At 36.0% G+C, this 13,789-nt stretch overlaps 1 protein-coding gene across 4 annotated transcripts in view; it reads left to right on the forward strand.

Moving 5' to 3' along the window:
- The window catches only part of DGLUCY (D-glutamate cyclase), a 47,684-nt gene that overhangs the window by 19,316 nt on the left and 14,579 nt on the right, over positions 1–13,789 (forward strand). For 3 of the 4 annotated variants that reach the window (XM_015630060.3, XM_019006912.2, XM_015630058.3), the window contains exons 3-8: positions 3,277–3,388; positions 6,213–6,366; positions 7,045–7,243; positions 8,842–8,992; positions 10,424–10,546; positions 12,741–12,932. In XM_015630060.3, coding sequence (XP_015485546.1) covers positions 3,286–3,388; positions 6,213–6,366; positions 7,045–7,243; positions 8,842–8,992; positions 10,424–10,546; positions 12,741–12,932 — 922 coding nt within the window. In that variant the 5' untranslated portion in view covers positions 3,277–3,285. Of the gene's footprint in view, positions 1–2,307; positions 2,399–3,276; positions 3,389–6,212; positions 6,367–7,044; positions 7,244–8,841; positions 8,993–10,423; positions 10,547–12,740; positions 12,933–13,789 lie in introns of those variants that run through there. The other variant, XM_015630057.2, reaches the window with a different exon arrangement.

Raw genomic sequence — 13,789 nt, forward strand, 5'->3', positions numbered from 1 at the left:
TAAGTGTCATCTTAATGTCTCAGACAGTGATGTATTTTAATAGTGATCCATTTAAGTTCAGTATGTAAAACTCAAGATACACACCAAATACATTGAACCTTCATGAAAACTCTAAAAAGAAAAGTATTTATTGTGCTTCTAATGTGGAAGCAGATGTTTAAGAAAATGTTCATCAAAAACAAATTTGATTCCTCAGTGCTATGAAGATTTACTATATTGGTTGTTGGTGTTGAAAGTCAGGGAATCTGATGTGAGCAGCATGACTTAGAACAAGGTCTTTTCTCAGACTGGGTGCTTTAAGTATGAAATTTATCATTAAGCAGCCAGTCAATGGCCTGATTTTCAAATGCTGTTTACACAGGATTCTATCTGGCCTGCTTTAGATGTTCATTCCATTAAAGACAGTACACTGGAAAGCCAGATCCTAGGAGCTCTTTTGGGAGACACCACATAGGCTGCCCTCAGGCACAGCAGCCATCTTATAAGCTCTGTCAGCCTCTTCTCTTGAGGCCTTCTTAACACCCTGCATGTTGTCTTTACTTGTGTCATGATCCAACATACCCTGGTGAGGCAACCCATACTATCATTATCTGAAACTCTCAGAACAAAGTAAAGGAATTAAGAAACCTCTGCCAAGGCACAGATCCTGCTAACTGATTAACCATTGTCTCAAACTGTTTACTTAGAGTGCTGCTCGAGGACCCTTTGAAGTTAGTTTGTACACTTCATTAGGCATCCTGATGGGAAAAAATGAAAAAGATGCTTTAAGATCCTAATTACATCCACGCTTCTCCCCAGTCATTCCAAACATGCCATGGTCATGATAGCTCCAAGGATTTTTCAGGAAGTTCTGAAGATGGTTGGGGAATCTAAACCTGACTATGCCTCCTAGCTTAGAGAAAAAGTACACTACATTTCCAACTATTTTTGGACAGGTCATATAGCAAAAGCTGGGTTTTACTGTGAGCATCTCACTGGTTTTATTGTCCATCCTAAGTTAGTAATTAATAAACAAAATAACAGCACAATCTATTACAGACATTGTACAGCAAATATAGTGATCTAAAGTTAAAACGCAGAATGTCAATCAAATTGAATTTTTCCTGTTACTATATAAAATCACCACAGGAAGGTGAGTCTTGTCTCACTCTACTTATACAAAGTTAATGTTTAAATTATTCACTTTCTCACCAGTCATCACCAATAGTATACATTTATTCAAAAGTAGGAGTGGCAGGCCCAAGTGCTTCTGTATGGTAGCTACAGCTGACACTTCAGCATTACTGATATTCATAGTCCTGTATCTTGTTATCCACTTGCTGTCATATGAACCAAAAACTTTTAGAGACCTAAGCATTTGCTGACAAAATCTCATAGGTGCTTTCATTTCTGCTGCTGGGCACACACTTTACTAGAGGACAACCAGGCTTTTCCAACATCTGAACAGGGCATTTGTGACAAAATACATAGCTAAAGACAGCTTTTGTTCCAGACTAGTTTTCTAAACTTCTGACTGTCTTTCAAGTCCAAGTAAAGTAGTAGATCATCAGTAACAGGCCATCAATCTTACAGATGATTCAGATGGTTTTAAAGATCCTCAGAAATAAAGAAAAAATATCTGAAAGAATCTAATGAGCACATCTGGAATGTATCTGGAATTTTTTATTAGGATCATTGTATTTAAGAGTTTGAAATCTCTTGAATTAATCATTCCAGACTGATGTTAGAAATTCTCTTTACATTCTGAATAGTGTATCTTAAATTGGTACTTACAGGCCTGAATTAGTGCTCAGCAACATCTCTGTATCCAGCTTCTGATTATCTTTAAAGTGTGTGTTTGGAATTGTTCATGATTTTGTAATGAAGACTATTTTTGTACAGCATACAGAGGGGTAATACAAAAGCAGTAAAGAAGAGCTAGAAAGTAGTAAGTCGGAGTTCAGAAAAAAGACTTTTCTTTTGGCTGAAAATGCTATATAAAGATTTCAGAATTAAGAATAGATGCAAAATTTGCTCTAAATTTCAGTGCACCCAACTTAACCTTTCAGAGCTCTGCAAACTGGGAAACATTTTGGACAGACTAGGAGAAAATATCCTTTCAGTCAAAACGTATCGCTGCTCTTCAAGTTAGTTACAGAATGATTGCTCAGAGATACAGATTTTCACACTATTCTACTCGGCTCTCCAGTGAGAGTGAAACTTTGTACTATCATAGTTACAGAATAAAAACCGTGGGCCCTTAACAGAAAAGTTAACTTTTGCTAGAAGGGTGTAACATCTCATTATATATTAATTTAGCAGCATCTTTTATAAAGAGCAGCACAGCTTCTCTCATATTTGTTACTTCTTTTGAATGACAACAAGAATGGCTTGCTCTGAATTAAAGAAAAACTTGGAGGTTGGTAATTTAATTAACTGGAGGATAGTTCAGTTTCTTTACCTAAAAGTGACCAAGGTTAAAATCATATACAGCCAAGTTATTATTTTAATCACTCTTGCTTTTTCCTAATAGTGATGTAATAAATTCTTTTTAGTTATTAGTAGTTGAGGCCGAGAGGAAAGCTTTGTGTGAACTTTGTCTAGATTGTAGAAAAATTACATTTTAAATCTTCAAAAGAAGTAAAAAGAGATAGATATTGATTGTAATTAGGAAACTTATTTCTGTACCTGCTCCATTTTGTACGACAAGTGACTTAAACATCTCTATGTGTGCTTTCTCAGAGGAAGAATAGCCACAGGAGTATTCACTTCAGCATAATTAATATTTGAAAACCATAATACAGGTGAAATATATTACAGTGACTTTTTCTGAATATAGTTCTCCCTTTACCACAATATTGCCTTGCTAATTGTCTAAAAGTATTTTGATCAGAGAAGTAATATTATAGATTATACCCTGCTAGGTTAATCCATTTGTGCTTTTGGAATTTTAAAGTTACAATTAATTTTGGAAAACTGAAAACTCTAGAAAATTAATATTCATCAGGGAGGAAAGAAATCTTTCTTACATTACAGGGCAGAAAAATTTTGCGTTTTATCCCAAATGTTAAAGTGCATGTCTCCAGCTAATTTGTTGAAAAATTCAGTTTGCATATAGTCATAGAATGTCAGTGAAATAAACCTTTGAATTTGATCTCTCTTTTGAGTTAAAATATAGAATTTCCCAGTGATATTAACTGTGGTGGAACATGATGAGGAAATGTAAGCTAACTTCTCCAGAAAATCAGAATTTAAAANGTGCTTTGTATTTAAATTTACAATTATCTTTCTCTTAAGGATGAAGAGATGCTTTTGACAGGAGGCTTGAAATCTCTTCTTCCTCATGTGCTAAGAAGAATAATCCGATGCAACAGACTCAGTATTAGTAATACTTCTGGAATGGCGGAAGGTAAGTAAACCTAACATCTCTCTGTGCCAAGTGATTCCATTTTAGATTCATAACTGTGTGGGTTTTTTGTTTGTAAAGTATTGAAGAAATATCTAAAGCACCAAAGTAAAACAGAAGAAAATGTTATGTTCTTGGGTGTTTTTGAAATCATATTGTAAGCATCTGACTCTGTTTTTTAAATTGTAAAGATATAGCAGACAAAATACACCATCCTACCTGAGTAATGTACATGGACTTTGTTTTCAGTGTTTGCAGTGCATCCCTCAGCTTCCAGCTGTCATTGAGAAATGATGGATGCAGAAAATATTTGAAAAATCTCTAACCAAATCTGGGTGTTCTTGCATGTTATTATCACATTTGTAAGATGACCTGCTATGCTCTTCACAGAGACCTTGCTTTACTTAGCACATCAGATATGCTTTGGGGAAGAGTTAGAGATACATAGTTACAGGAGTGGTTTTCTGCTTCATCTGTTGCAGAAGATGAAGATTACTGGGTGAGCAAGACTGGGAATTATAAGGGGGAGGGAAAAATTAGTTTTATACTCAGATAACTTGAATGCATTCTGGAAGATTGATTTCTGTCTTGCCTCCCATAGCTGGACTTTTACAGAAGCAGAGAAGTCTGTAATTGATCTGATCAACTTTAAAAAATAATGTAAACAAAAATACCATGGCAAATAGCTGATCAACAAAGCTGTGTGTACAGTAGTAGAACTACTATAAAAAATGTTAAAGGTCATTTTATAAAACTGTAGTGAGTCTTGAAATTGTGGGTTTATTTTCTATCAGTTCCTAAGTTGAAAAATACTAATGGAAGACATTTTATAATGTTAATAATTTGCAGTTTTCCCCAGCTGAATTTTTAAGTGAATTTATTGCTGCAGTAGTTTTAAATGTATTAGTTCTAACATTTTTAGAAATATTATTGACATAAAAAAACAAGTTCATGAACAAACAGTTTCATTATAGAAAAAGAACCATTGTAAAAAATTGTCTTACGTTGTTGTTATGCAGTCCTTTCTTACTGTCCTCATTGTCATTCACCATAGAAATTAAAAACTCTTTCTAAACTTCTCTGAACTGGGAGATGGGTGTGATGAATTGATGCCTGGGTTGGTCAGCACACCCAGCTCCACTACCATTGCTTGTGAATACGTTTGTAGTGATGGCTCCATAATGCAAGTGAATCAGGAGATATGGCTTTCATGTATACAAAAAGTAAGGACAGTTACCAGGAGGAGCAATATAGTTCTCAAAGTGTTTTGACAAAGCTTCCTGAGTTTATCAAGTACTTGCCTGAAGATTCAGCCTATCAACTATAACTAGTATGTAAAACTCAGTGTTGTCAGTTGAATGCCCTGACTAAACTCATAATTTTAAGAACTCATAATTTTAAGAACTTTTGCTTTTGCAAAGCAGAAAGTGCCTGTGGATTTCTCATGGATGGCAGGGAACGAAATTGAAGGGAAACCAAAATAAGTGTTTTATTCAGTGGTAAATGTAGTATGTTTATTTAGCAAAAATATTTTTCTGTATTTAGCAAAAATCTCTTTCTATATTTAGTAACTTTTGCTAGTTATAAAATGAATTTTTGTGCTGACAACTCCCAAGAGAGCAGTTCGTGGACAAATTCAGTATGCAAATACATGCTTACCTCAGCCTTTGCTTTGCATTTTTCCATCAGGAATAGAATTCTCTTTGGATTTCTTTGTTAGCTTTGGCCAAGAGTAAGATTTGTCTCATTTTCTACAGCCTTTGAAGGCAGCTCATTGATTTCAACTAAATTTTTGCCTCTTTGATGACAGACTACTGCAGTATTTAAGAAAGTGAGTGCTTCTGTGCAGCCTCCTACTCGCCTGCCTGATATCAGACAGTAATAACTCTTCAAGAGAGTATTGGTACAGAATTTAGGGATTGTTAATTGCTATTGTTAATTGCTATTTATACACCCCAGACCAGTTGTACTCCAAATTTCCCCCCATTATTTGAACAGTTGATATTTCCATGCAGGAAAGTTTAAATGGCCTTGGTATTAACTTCTACTGTTAAGAAAATTAATTTTTGCTAAATAAATGAATGGGACCATTCTTCAGTGGTTCTCATTGCAAAAATGTTAATGTCTTCAGAAGCTATTTCATAGTAGCAGTCAACAGCCTTTTAAATAAAAGCTGTTTTCAAGTGAAGAAATTGTAGCAGTTCTGTTTATTTTAGTTTTTTTAATTAGAAATTAAATTAGAATTTTAATTAAAAATTACTGAGATTCAGTAGACAGTCAAGAGTTTATTCTTGAACTGTTTAATTGCAGCCCACATTAAAATTCCCTTGCCTAGAAATTTTAAAGGATGTGCTACAAACATCAAGATACCAAGAGTTTACTCTTGGCTTGATTTATATCTTGGTGTGGTGAAAAATAATTGTGAAAGTGCAGTATGTGACAGCCTTTCTTTGGCTCTGAGTTAACATTTGCAAAAAAGCATTTTCTTACAGAAGGGTAATGTCCCCAGTTAGACAAGAAATTATGTTTCTATATAAATTAATAGAAATATTTATTAATTGCGGTGTCTTCATATTCTGCTACTACCCATGTCTGCCAACTGTTTCAGCTGTGAATGAATTCACATATAAAGTAGGCCTAGCTATGATTTTTTAAACATTTCAGGAAGTTTGATCTAATTACAAAGTTCTGAAGCAAAAATTTCCTTCAGGTAAGTTTTACAAGTTTTATTTTTTATACATCTAAAGAAATTCACATAGAAAAGTTATTATTTCACAAACAAAAAGCTGAATTGATAACCAGCCATTCCCATCTTCCACAATTTAAGGCTATAAACAGGCCAATGTTGTGATTTTGCACAAGTCCCTGGCTGATGACTTTGAGAAGTTCTGCCATGCAAACGATGGACCCCTGCCACTGCTGTACAGAAGTCAACCAGGTGACTGGAAATGTCCTTCCCTGAGTACTGATTCTGATATCAGGTAACTACAGACCAATTTTGCTGGCCAATATTCTGAAATGAATTCTGGTGGTGATCAGGAGGATTTGAGGAAACAGCCTAGTTACACTGTTGAATATTTTGAACAACTTTATCTTCATGGGATTATACCTTTGAGTGAAAACCATGTACAAAAACCTGATTATCTTGTTCTTGAGCCACCTCTTATGATAAGAGTCTGTATTACAAGTATTTCTCTAACCCAAAGGTGAAATTTTTGTGTAATTTTTAAATATTTTGCAGCCTGACCCTGCAGAATTCAATAGTAGGGTTTTATATTTATTCACTAGAAACATGGCCATGGTGTCTGCACAATACTTGTAGAGTCTCTGAAATTTGAAAGATGTACTCCTGTGGTAAACTCTAAAAACAAGGTTTAAACCAGCTTCCTAATTTTTGAAAGCCTGAGACAAGACAAACATAAGGGACCTTTACCTGTAACACCTAAAAAATCTCTAACACTCTGTCTGCCAGCTTGGTTTTGTGTAGAATAAGATGTTCTGGGGGGTTTGCCTGTGTTTGTTTCATTATTAGTCAGAAAGAACAAAATGGATAAAACAGGCTGTATCTTGTGGTTTCACACTGGGTTTATGTCAATTCAACCAATTCACCTTGTTTTCAAAAAATGTGACAAAGCTGTGATAACTTCCTATTTCACTAGAACTGACTGCCTACAGTACAGAAGATATGAGCATGGAGCTTGTACTGGATCACTGAAAAGCCTTAAGGAGTATTCTGAACAACTCAAGGACATGGTGACTTTTTATTTAGGCTGCAGCTTCTCTTTCGAAAAAGCAGTCCAAAAAGCTGGCATTCCTATCAGAAATGTTGAGCAAAAATGTAATGTAAGCATGTACAAAGTAAGTATATGCACACACACATAATCTTTGTTGTAATTTTCCCTGTGAGTTTTCCCCATATTCATGTTAGGTGCATATACCTATTGTTCAAAGCAGAACTTTTTTCCTCTACCTACACAGTAACTGAAGGCATGGGCTTCTGCTGAGCACATGAAGATACAGGGTAAAATATTCCAAGCCTCAGCTCAGCATAAGGCCAATCTCTTTTTTTATTCATTTTTCATGACAAGACATTCCCCATTTGAATGACTGTGGCAGTCATTTCATTTGGATTCTATTCTGGTTTGCCCTTTCTGTTTCACCCAATCATCCATGCACTGTTCTGACCATGTCTTTCCATGTTCCCTGCTCTCCATACCAACTCCTGCTTGCAGTTGGAATATTCCTTTTATAAACCATGACAGTAACAGTTTCTTCTGTTTGATGGCCACATTCTGTATTTTCCCTGTGACAGGAGAGCCTTTAAACTGCACATTTACTTCAAACCCAGGCCTCTGGGCCAGATGTTCCCAAGGACTTGAGCCCTGAAAATTATGACTGTGCTCAGAAAGTTTGTGGTGTAGATTTTAATGGTATCAGAAGTCTTAGAATAATTCTGGCTCCAGTAAATAAACCCCTTAATTCTAAGATCATTGAAGTACACATCTGCATGCCTTTTTTCCTTTAGTTCAGATGCTGTGCTACTGAAGAAAGGTTATTGTTGCTTTCAGTCTTATTGTTACACAATCTATGCTATGCTCCTGGTCGAAATGAAGGTGCAAACATATGGAACAAACTCATATGTGAGTCCTTCTACCAAACTTAAAGAAGAAAATAATACAACTATGTATCTGCTTCTAGCATTTCAGAATTAGGAAAATGTTATAGTTTATAGTACATTAATGCTGCAAAGAACTGCACAGTGTGTTTCTTCAGTGACAGGTGTGATTATTATTATCATTATAAAGGCTTTAAATGAACGTTTCCTAGACAGCCCTAGCTCTCTGGATGTCTTGTTTTTGTTCAGCTGCAACTCAAATATCTGACATTTTTTCCTAAAAAGCTGACCTGCTTTATTTCTAAATAGAAAAGGTGCCTCAGCCTCCCAGTTGATGAGGATGATGAATATCATAGAGCCTTTGTAGTGGCACGTATGGAACTGTCATGCAGCTTCCATACAAGCGGGTACTGCCATCAGCAGTTGCTGACCCTGGTGTGTTACAGGGCACTGTATTCATGTAAAGAGGGTAGATTCAGTCTAAGTAGATTTGCAGCTGTGCCATAGTTTTCTTTTAGATTTTCACCTACTGTAGAGGAAACACACCGTTGTTTTGTGACAATATTCAACATACATTGACCTCATCTAGCTGTGTGCACTGAAACAAGGAATGCATTAAGTTGAAAATTGTAGTGATTTGTATGATGGAGCTAAATGATGGAATCTTAAAGGAAAAAGAATACAAGATCCTAAGATTTTTTTTCAAAAGGATTTAAAATTAATGTTAGAATGCAGTCTTTCTAAACTCAAGTACAGCACAAAGATTTAAATTTATTAATTCTAACATTTTGGAAGTTTTATTCAATATTCCTGCTAACACTGGATTCTTTTGAACTGCCAGACATCTGTCCCTTGCTACAGCATTTCTATGTTTCACTGCAACTTAGTAGTCACAATGAGACCTATTCCTGAAAGCAAGTTGGAAGCAGCTGTGCTAGCAACATCTGAATTAAAAGAAGCCCATGGAGCACCAATTCACATAGGTGACCCTGGTCAGTGCTTTTCATTTCTCATTCTGCATGCACCTGACTGTGTATAAAAGTGAAGGGGGAAAGCATGGGAAGTGGAAGGACTGAAATACCTGCACCACTAAATCTGTTTTTATCCTTTCTAATGGTCACAAATCTGAATATAAAAGGAAAAAGGAAGAAAGAAAAAAAAAAAGAAAAACGAAGGTTTTGCGTGAGCTGAACACACATATTTCTTAGACAAAAGTTAGTTGTCAGATGTAGATAAGTTATCTGGCAGGGGTGGTTTTGGTAAGAAGTATAATCACATTTTTCTGAAATGTGTGCAGTTTCATTTATATGTGAATACTTTCTTGCTGTCAGAGATTCCAGTGACAGGATAGCAGTGACTGACAGCATGGGAAGAAGTATGTGTGGATGCATTTTGTGTCTTAGTGGCTGAATGTGGAAGTAAATACTGAATTATTTTTAAAAACACTGAAATAACATACAATGAGCACAACACTTAAGACAAAATGTATAGAAATATGATAAGATTTGTTTTTAAATCTAGTTTGAACAAAAATGAAAAATAAAAAATAAAGACAGAAGATTGTTTGAAAAAAGAACCAAACCAAACAAACACCTGTAATGTGAAGATAGATTGCAATAATTTCCCCCCTGCTATCAGAAGTTTGATAATCATGGGCTTCATACACAGAAGGCTCACATTGCAGGGCATGGAAGGAAATGTCATTGGTTAACACAACACTCCAGTAATGTACTTGAGTAACATATCTGAGTAGTTAAGCCTGACAAACTAGTAGTAAGTCATTACAAAAGAGTAAATTATCATATATACAGATTATATAAATTAATTTCAGAAAAGAGAGTGGTATATTAAAGCATCTGAAGAATATAAAACCACAGGAAGATAGCAAGTGCTTAGAAAGACCCAGATTATTACAAGTAGGTGTCAGAATAAAGCAAAAGACAATTTAGTGAAAGGCAGCTAAGAGTGAGATGTATTTATCTAAGAAAAAGAGGAAAAGATCATTTCTCTAGCTAAAAGATGTAGGAAGTTAATGCAGTAGAAAATGTGTTCTAGAAAGAACTCATTTTACATTGCCATCATTTATCCTTGTTTGCCAGTGCTACGAATAGAATTCTTCTGTTGATCCAGAAGATTTATATTATCTTGGAAACTCAGCATAGATATCTAACTTGCGTTTTCTTGCAAAAATAAAATAAATACATTTTTACTGATATTATTGAGTACAAAAAAGGGAAATCAAGTCAGCTTAGGCTCTGAGGATATGCACTCAAAGACAAACTCAATGTTCCACTTTAGGGGGACTTGACACTCTCAAACTCTTAATTCAATGTCAATGAATGATGTTTGGGGTCCACCCCCCAGCTTTGCAGCATTACTGCTTAATTAGAATCACTCATGATTTCATTTTTGATCAATTCCAGGTCTGCTGGGAATACAAGATCTCTCTAAACCAGACTATGGAGATCCAGTTCACTTTCACCCTGGTGATGTTCCAGTGTTTTGGGCCTGTGGAGTAACAGGAGTCGAAGCAATTATCAACTGCAGTATGTGCTGCTTAGAGACTGTTTAAATTATCCCTCAATCTCTTTTCTCTCTCCTTGTTTTATTTTTTCAAAAAGGAGACTGAATTGGCTGATTAGCAAGATAAAAAACACCCCAAACAACAAAAAGCCTTTGGCAGGAGAGTTTTTGTTTTGAAATACAGGTGTACTTTAAAGAAAATTCTTACTGAAATTTCACCACTTTTGTGTATTTTAAATGTTTAATTCTACAGCTCTGGCAACATCAAAACATCTTTTTAAGCATTATAAGAAACAAGAAGTTTAAAGGCATTAATTTTTAAGCTTCCTCCTTTTAAAATATTATTTTGTACTGCTTTGAAGTAAAGCAATAGTCTAAGAAAAAGAAAAAAAAAAAAGAAGGAAAAAAAGAGAAGCCAGAAATCTTTCCAAAATGTTGTCAAGAGCTAGCAAATTGATTGACATGGAAAAGTGTTCTTAAGTGTCTCATGGAGAATGTAGAGTTTTTAGTTTGCTCCAAAATTAAGTAAATGTAACACACTTTACATAAATGAAACTTTTTCTTCTGCACAGTGGTTCTGCACTGTGTGCAGTCATTTATGCAGGCATGAGCACAAAGGGCAAGCCAATGCAACAAAACCATAGTAACAGTATTACATACTTCTCTAAGTCACTAGTATGGAAATTAAATACTGTATTATCATTCTTACTGAAAAAGAAGCTTAATAATCATAGGCAATATTTGTGGGAGAACCCTGGGAGGTCATCTGCTTTGTCCTTCTCTCCTTGCAGGATCCTTGTGGTCTCTTAGAGGTGTTCATCTGAACTCAACACCTGCTCTAGTAGGTTCAGCTCTAAGAGGAATCTTCTTTCTCTTTTTTAAATGCAATCTCTTTTCTCCAGTCCCAAATCCATACTGAAAATCCTGCTCTTTCCTGGATGCTTCAGCAAACCTATTCATCTTCCTCACACATCCTTGGTGTAGGGAAAAGAGAGAAAAAATTTGCCAATGTCTCTCCAATCCGTTGCACAAGTCTATCCTGCCCTTGCTTGGAACAGACTTTCACTTTTGTTTATTTCTCCATTTTCTGTATTAAAACCAGTTGTCATTAGTGCATTCCAGGAAATTTTTGGATAGTTTTTATTTTGTTGTGCTACTTTCTCAGCTAGAATGTTTAAAATCTGCCAAACCACCAATACCCATACTTTAGATGAATCTGCTAGCTTGTCACAAAACTGTCTGCTCACAGTGTTTGACTCAACAGCCATGCTCCCCAGGTATTTTAAATTGATTGCCATAGGGTCCCAACAGATGTAGCTCAAACCAAGCAGATGTGTACTTAGTAAAAAAATATCTTCTCCATTTTCACCCTCCTAACAAAGAATGTTTTGTTGTTTTAGTATACCAGTTATGATTTATCCAACAATGTACCAGTTTTGCCAAATCAAGTATTGCCTAGGTTTGGGCTTCTGGAGTTAGTATAAAGACAGGAAATATTATCAGTTTAGGGAGCTACTATGCTGTCAGGTATAAAGAAGCTTATTTTTCTCCAGGGTTATAGTGGCTACTCATATTTCTTTTCTAATGATTACTGGTTCCCTTTTGTCATTACTCCTTGCCAGTTTAAATTGTCATGGTTTAACCCCAGCCAGCAGGATCAGGGAGAGAATTGGAAGGGCAAAAACTGGAAAACTCATAGGTTGAGATAAAGACATAGGGAAAGCAAAAGCCATACATGCAAACAGAACAAAATAGGGAATTAATTCACTGCCTCTTATGGGCAGGCAGGTGTTCAGCCATCTCCAGCAGAGCAGGGCCCCATCACAGGTCATGGTGACTTGGGAAGACAAACACCATTACAACAGACTTTTTGGGAGGGTACCAGAGTTCCATTCTTAGGTTACCTCAAGTTTAGACCAAAGAGGGCATTGTGGAAAAAACTGATCGCAACTACCCACATGAGCTTTCTAGAAGTGAAAACATTTTCAGATGTACATGTATACATTTCTTTCTCAAAGTGTATTAATTGCTCCAGTGTAACTTAAAATATCACCTGTTTTTTTTAAGTGTCATCAGGCAGGGACTCTGTTGTCATATAAAGTAGCTTTTTGAAATTTTATCATCCTTCTAATTAGTTACATTGCAACATTTATTATACATTTGTTACATTGCAATATGTTATTATAACATTTAACTGATTTTTTTTGCTCATTTTAGGAGCTCCTTTAGCTTTTACTCACTCTCCTGGCTGCATGTTCATTACTGACCTAAAGAATGATAATGTCAGATCCTTAGGAGGAGTCCCACAGGTCCACTGCATCTCTCAAGATCCTCTGCATTTCAGTATTGTGTCGGCAGAAGCAGCCCAAAAGATAAGGACTCTAGAGACCCTAATTGGAATAGATCCAGGTATAAACAAAAACTGTCTCCATTTAATGGATTCATTATGGGGTAGATACCACCTATCCTGCCATTTTAGATATTTTAAATTCAAGAACACAGTAAGAATCTGAAGGTGATTTTAAGAATTCTTTATGGAATACAGTGAGTTTATATAACTAGGTCTTGTATTTACTGTTACTGTAGTTAATATCAGAGTCTGGCCAAAATCATTCATTGTGGGAAATGGAATATCTGATCTTCCTGACTGTATGCTCCCAAAGGACACAGAAGCAGACTGCATAGTCTGCAGGGAATAAGAACTGCTACTGAGTAAAAGTGAAATTGGTATGTGAAGTACAGGCACCTCAGCTTGCTGCTAACAGCTACATGGGTATTCACTATGGAGTAAATAGCACATTTCTTTACATATATTCATGACTACTGTGGTCCTACCAGAAAATTCTAGTAGTTGCGTGTGTTTTTCAAACACCACTCTCTGATGGGTGGGATTATATTAATTTCTGCTGATATATCCATCACTGAGGTGTTGTATGACCAGGTTGCCACAGAAGGTTGAGCAGTGGGGGTGCCTGTGTGTGCAAGGAAGAGAGGGAAGTAAAGGCAAACTGAGTAGTGCAACCATTCCTAAAATACACGCTGAGCTAGTCCCCTCTGGCTGCTGTAAAGTCTGAGCTCAGTGTGCCATAAATTTTCTGAAATCCTCTGTAGGCAGTAGTGGAAAACAGCTTACGCCCAGCACTCCCAAGCTCCGGGTTTGGGCTGTGTGCATACATTTAGGTCTGTTTATTTTTACTCACAAGGCCTCTCCTTTCCCACTCTCTGGAGCTGGCTTGGCACAATGCCTCACTCTGCAGAAATACAGG

The sequence above is a fragment of the Parus major genome, chromosome 5 (assembly GCF_001522545.3).
Source record: "Parus major isolate Abel chromosome 5, Parus_major1.1, whole genome shotgun sequence".
In the NCBI taxonomy this organism is placed as follows: Eukaryota; Metazoa; Chordata; class Aves; order Passeriformes; family Paridae; genus Parus; species Parus major.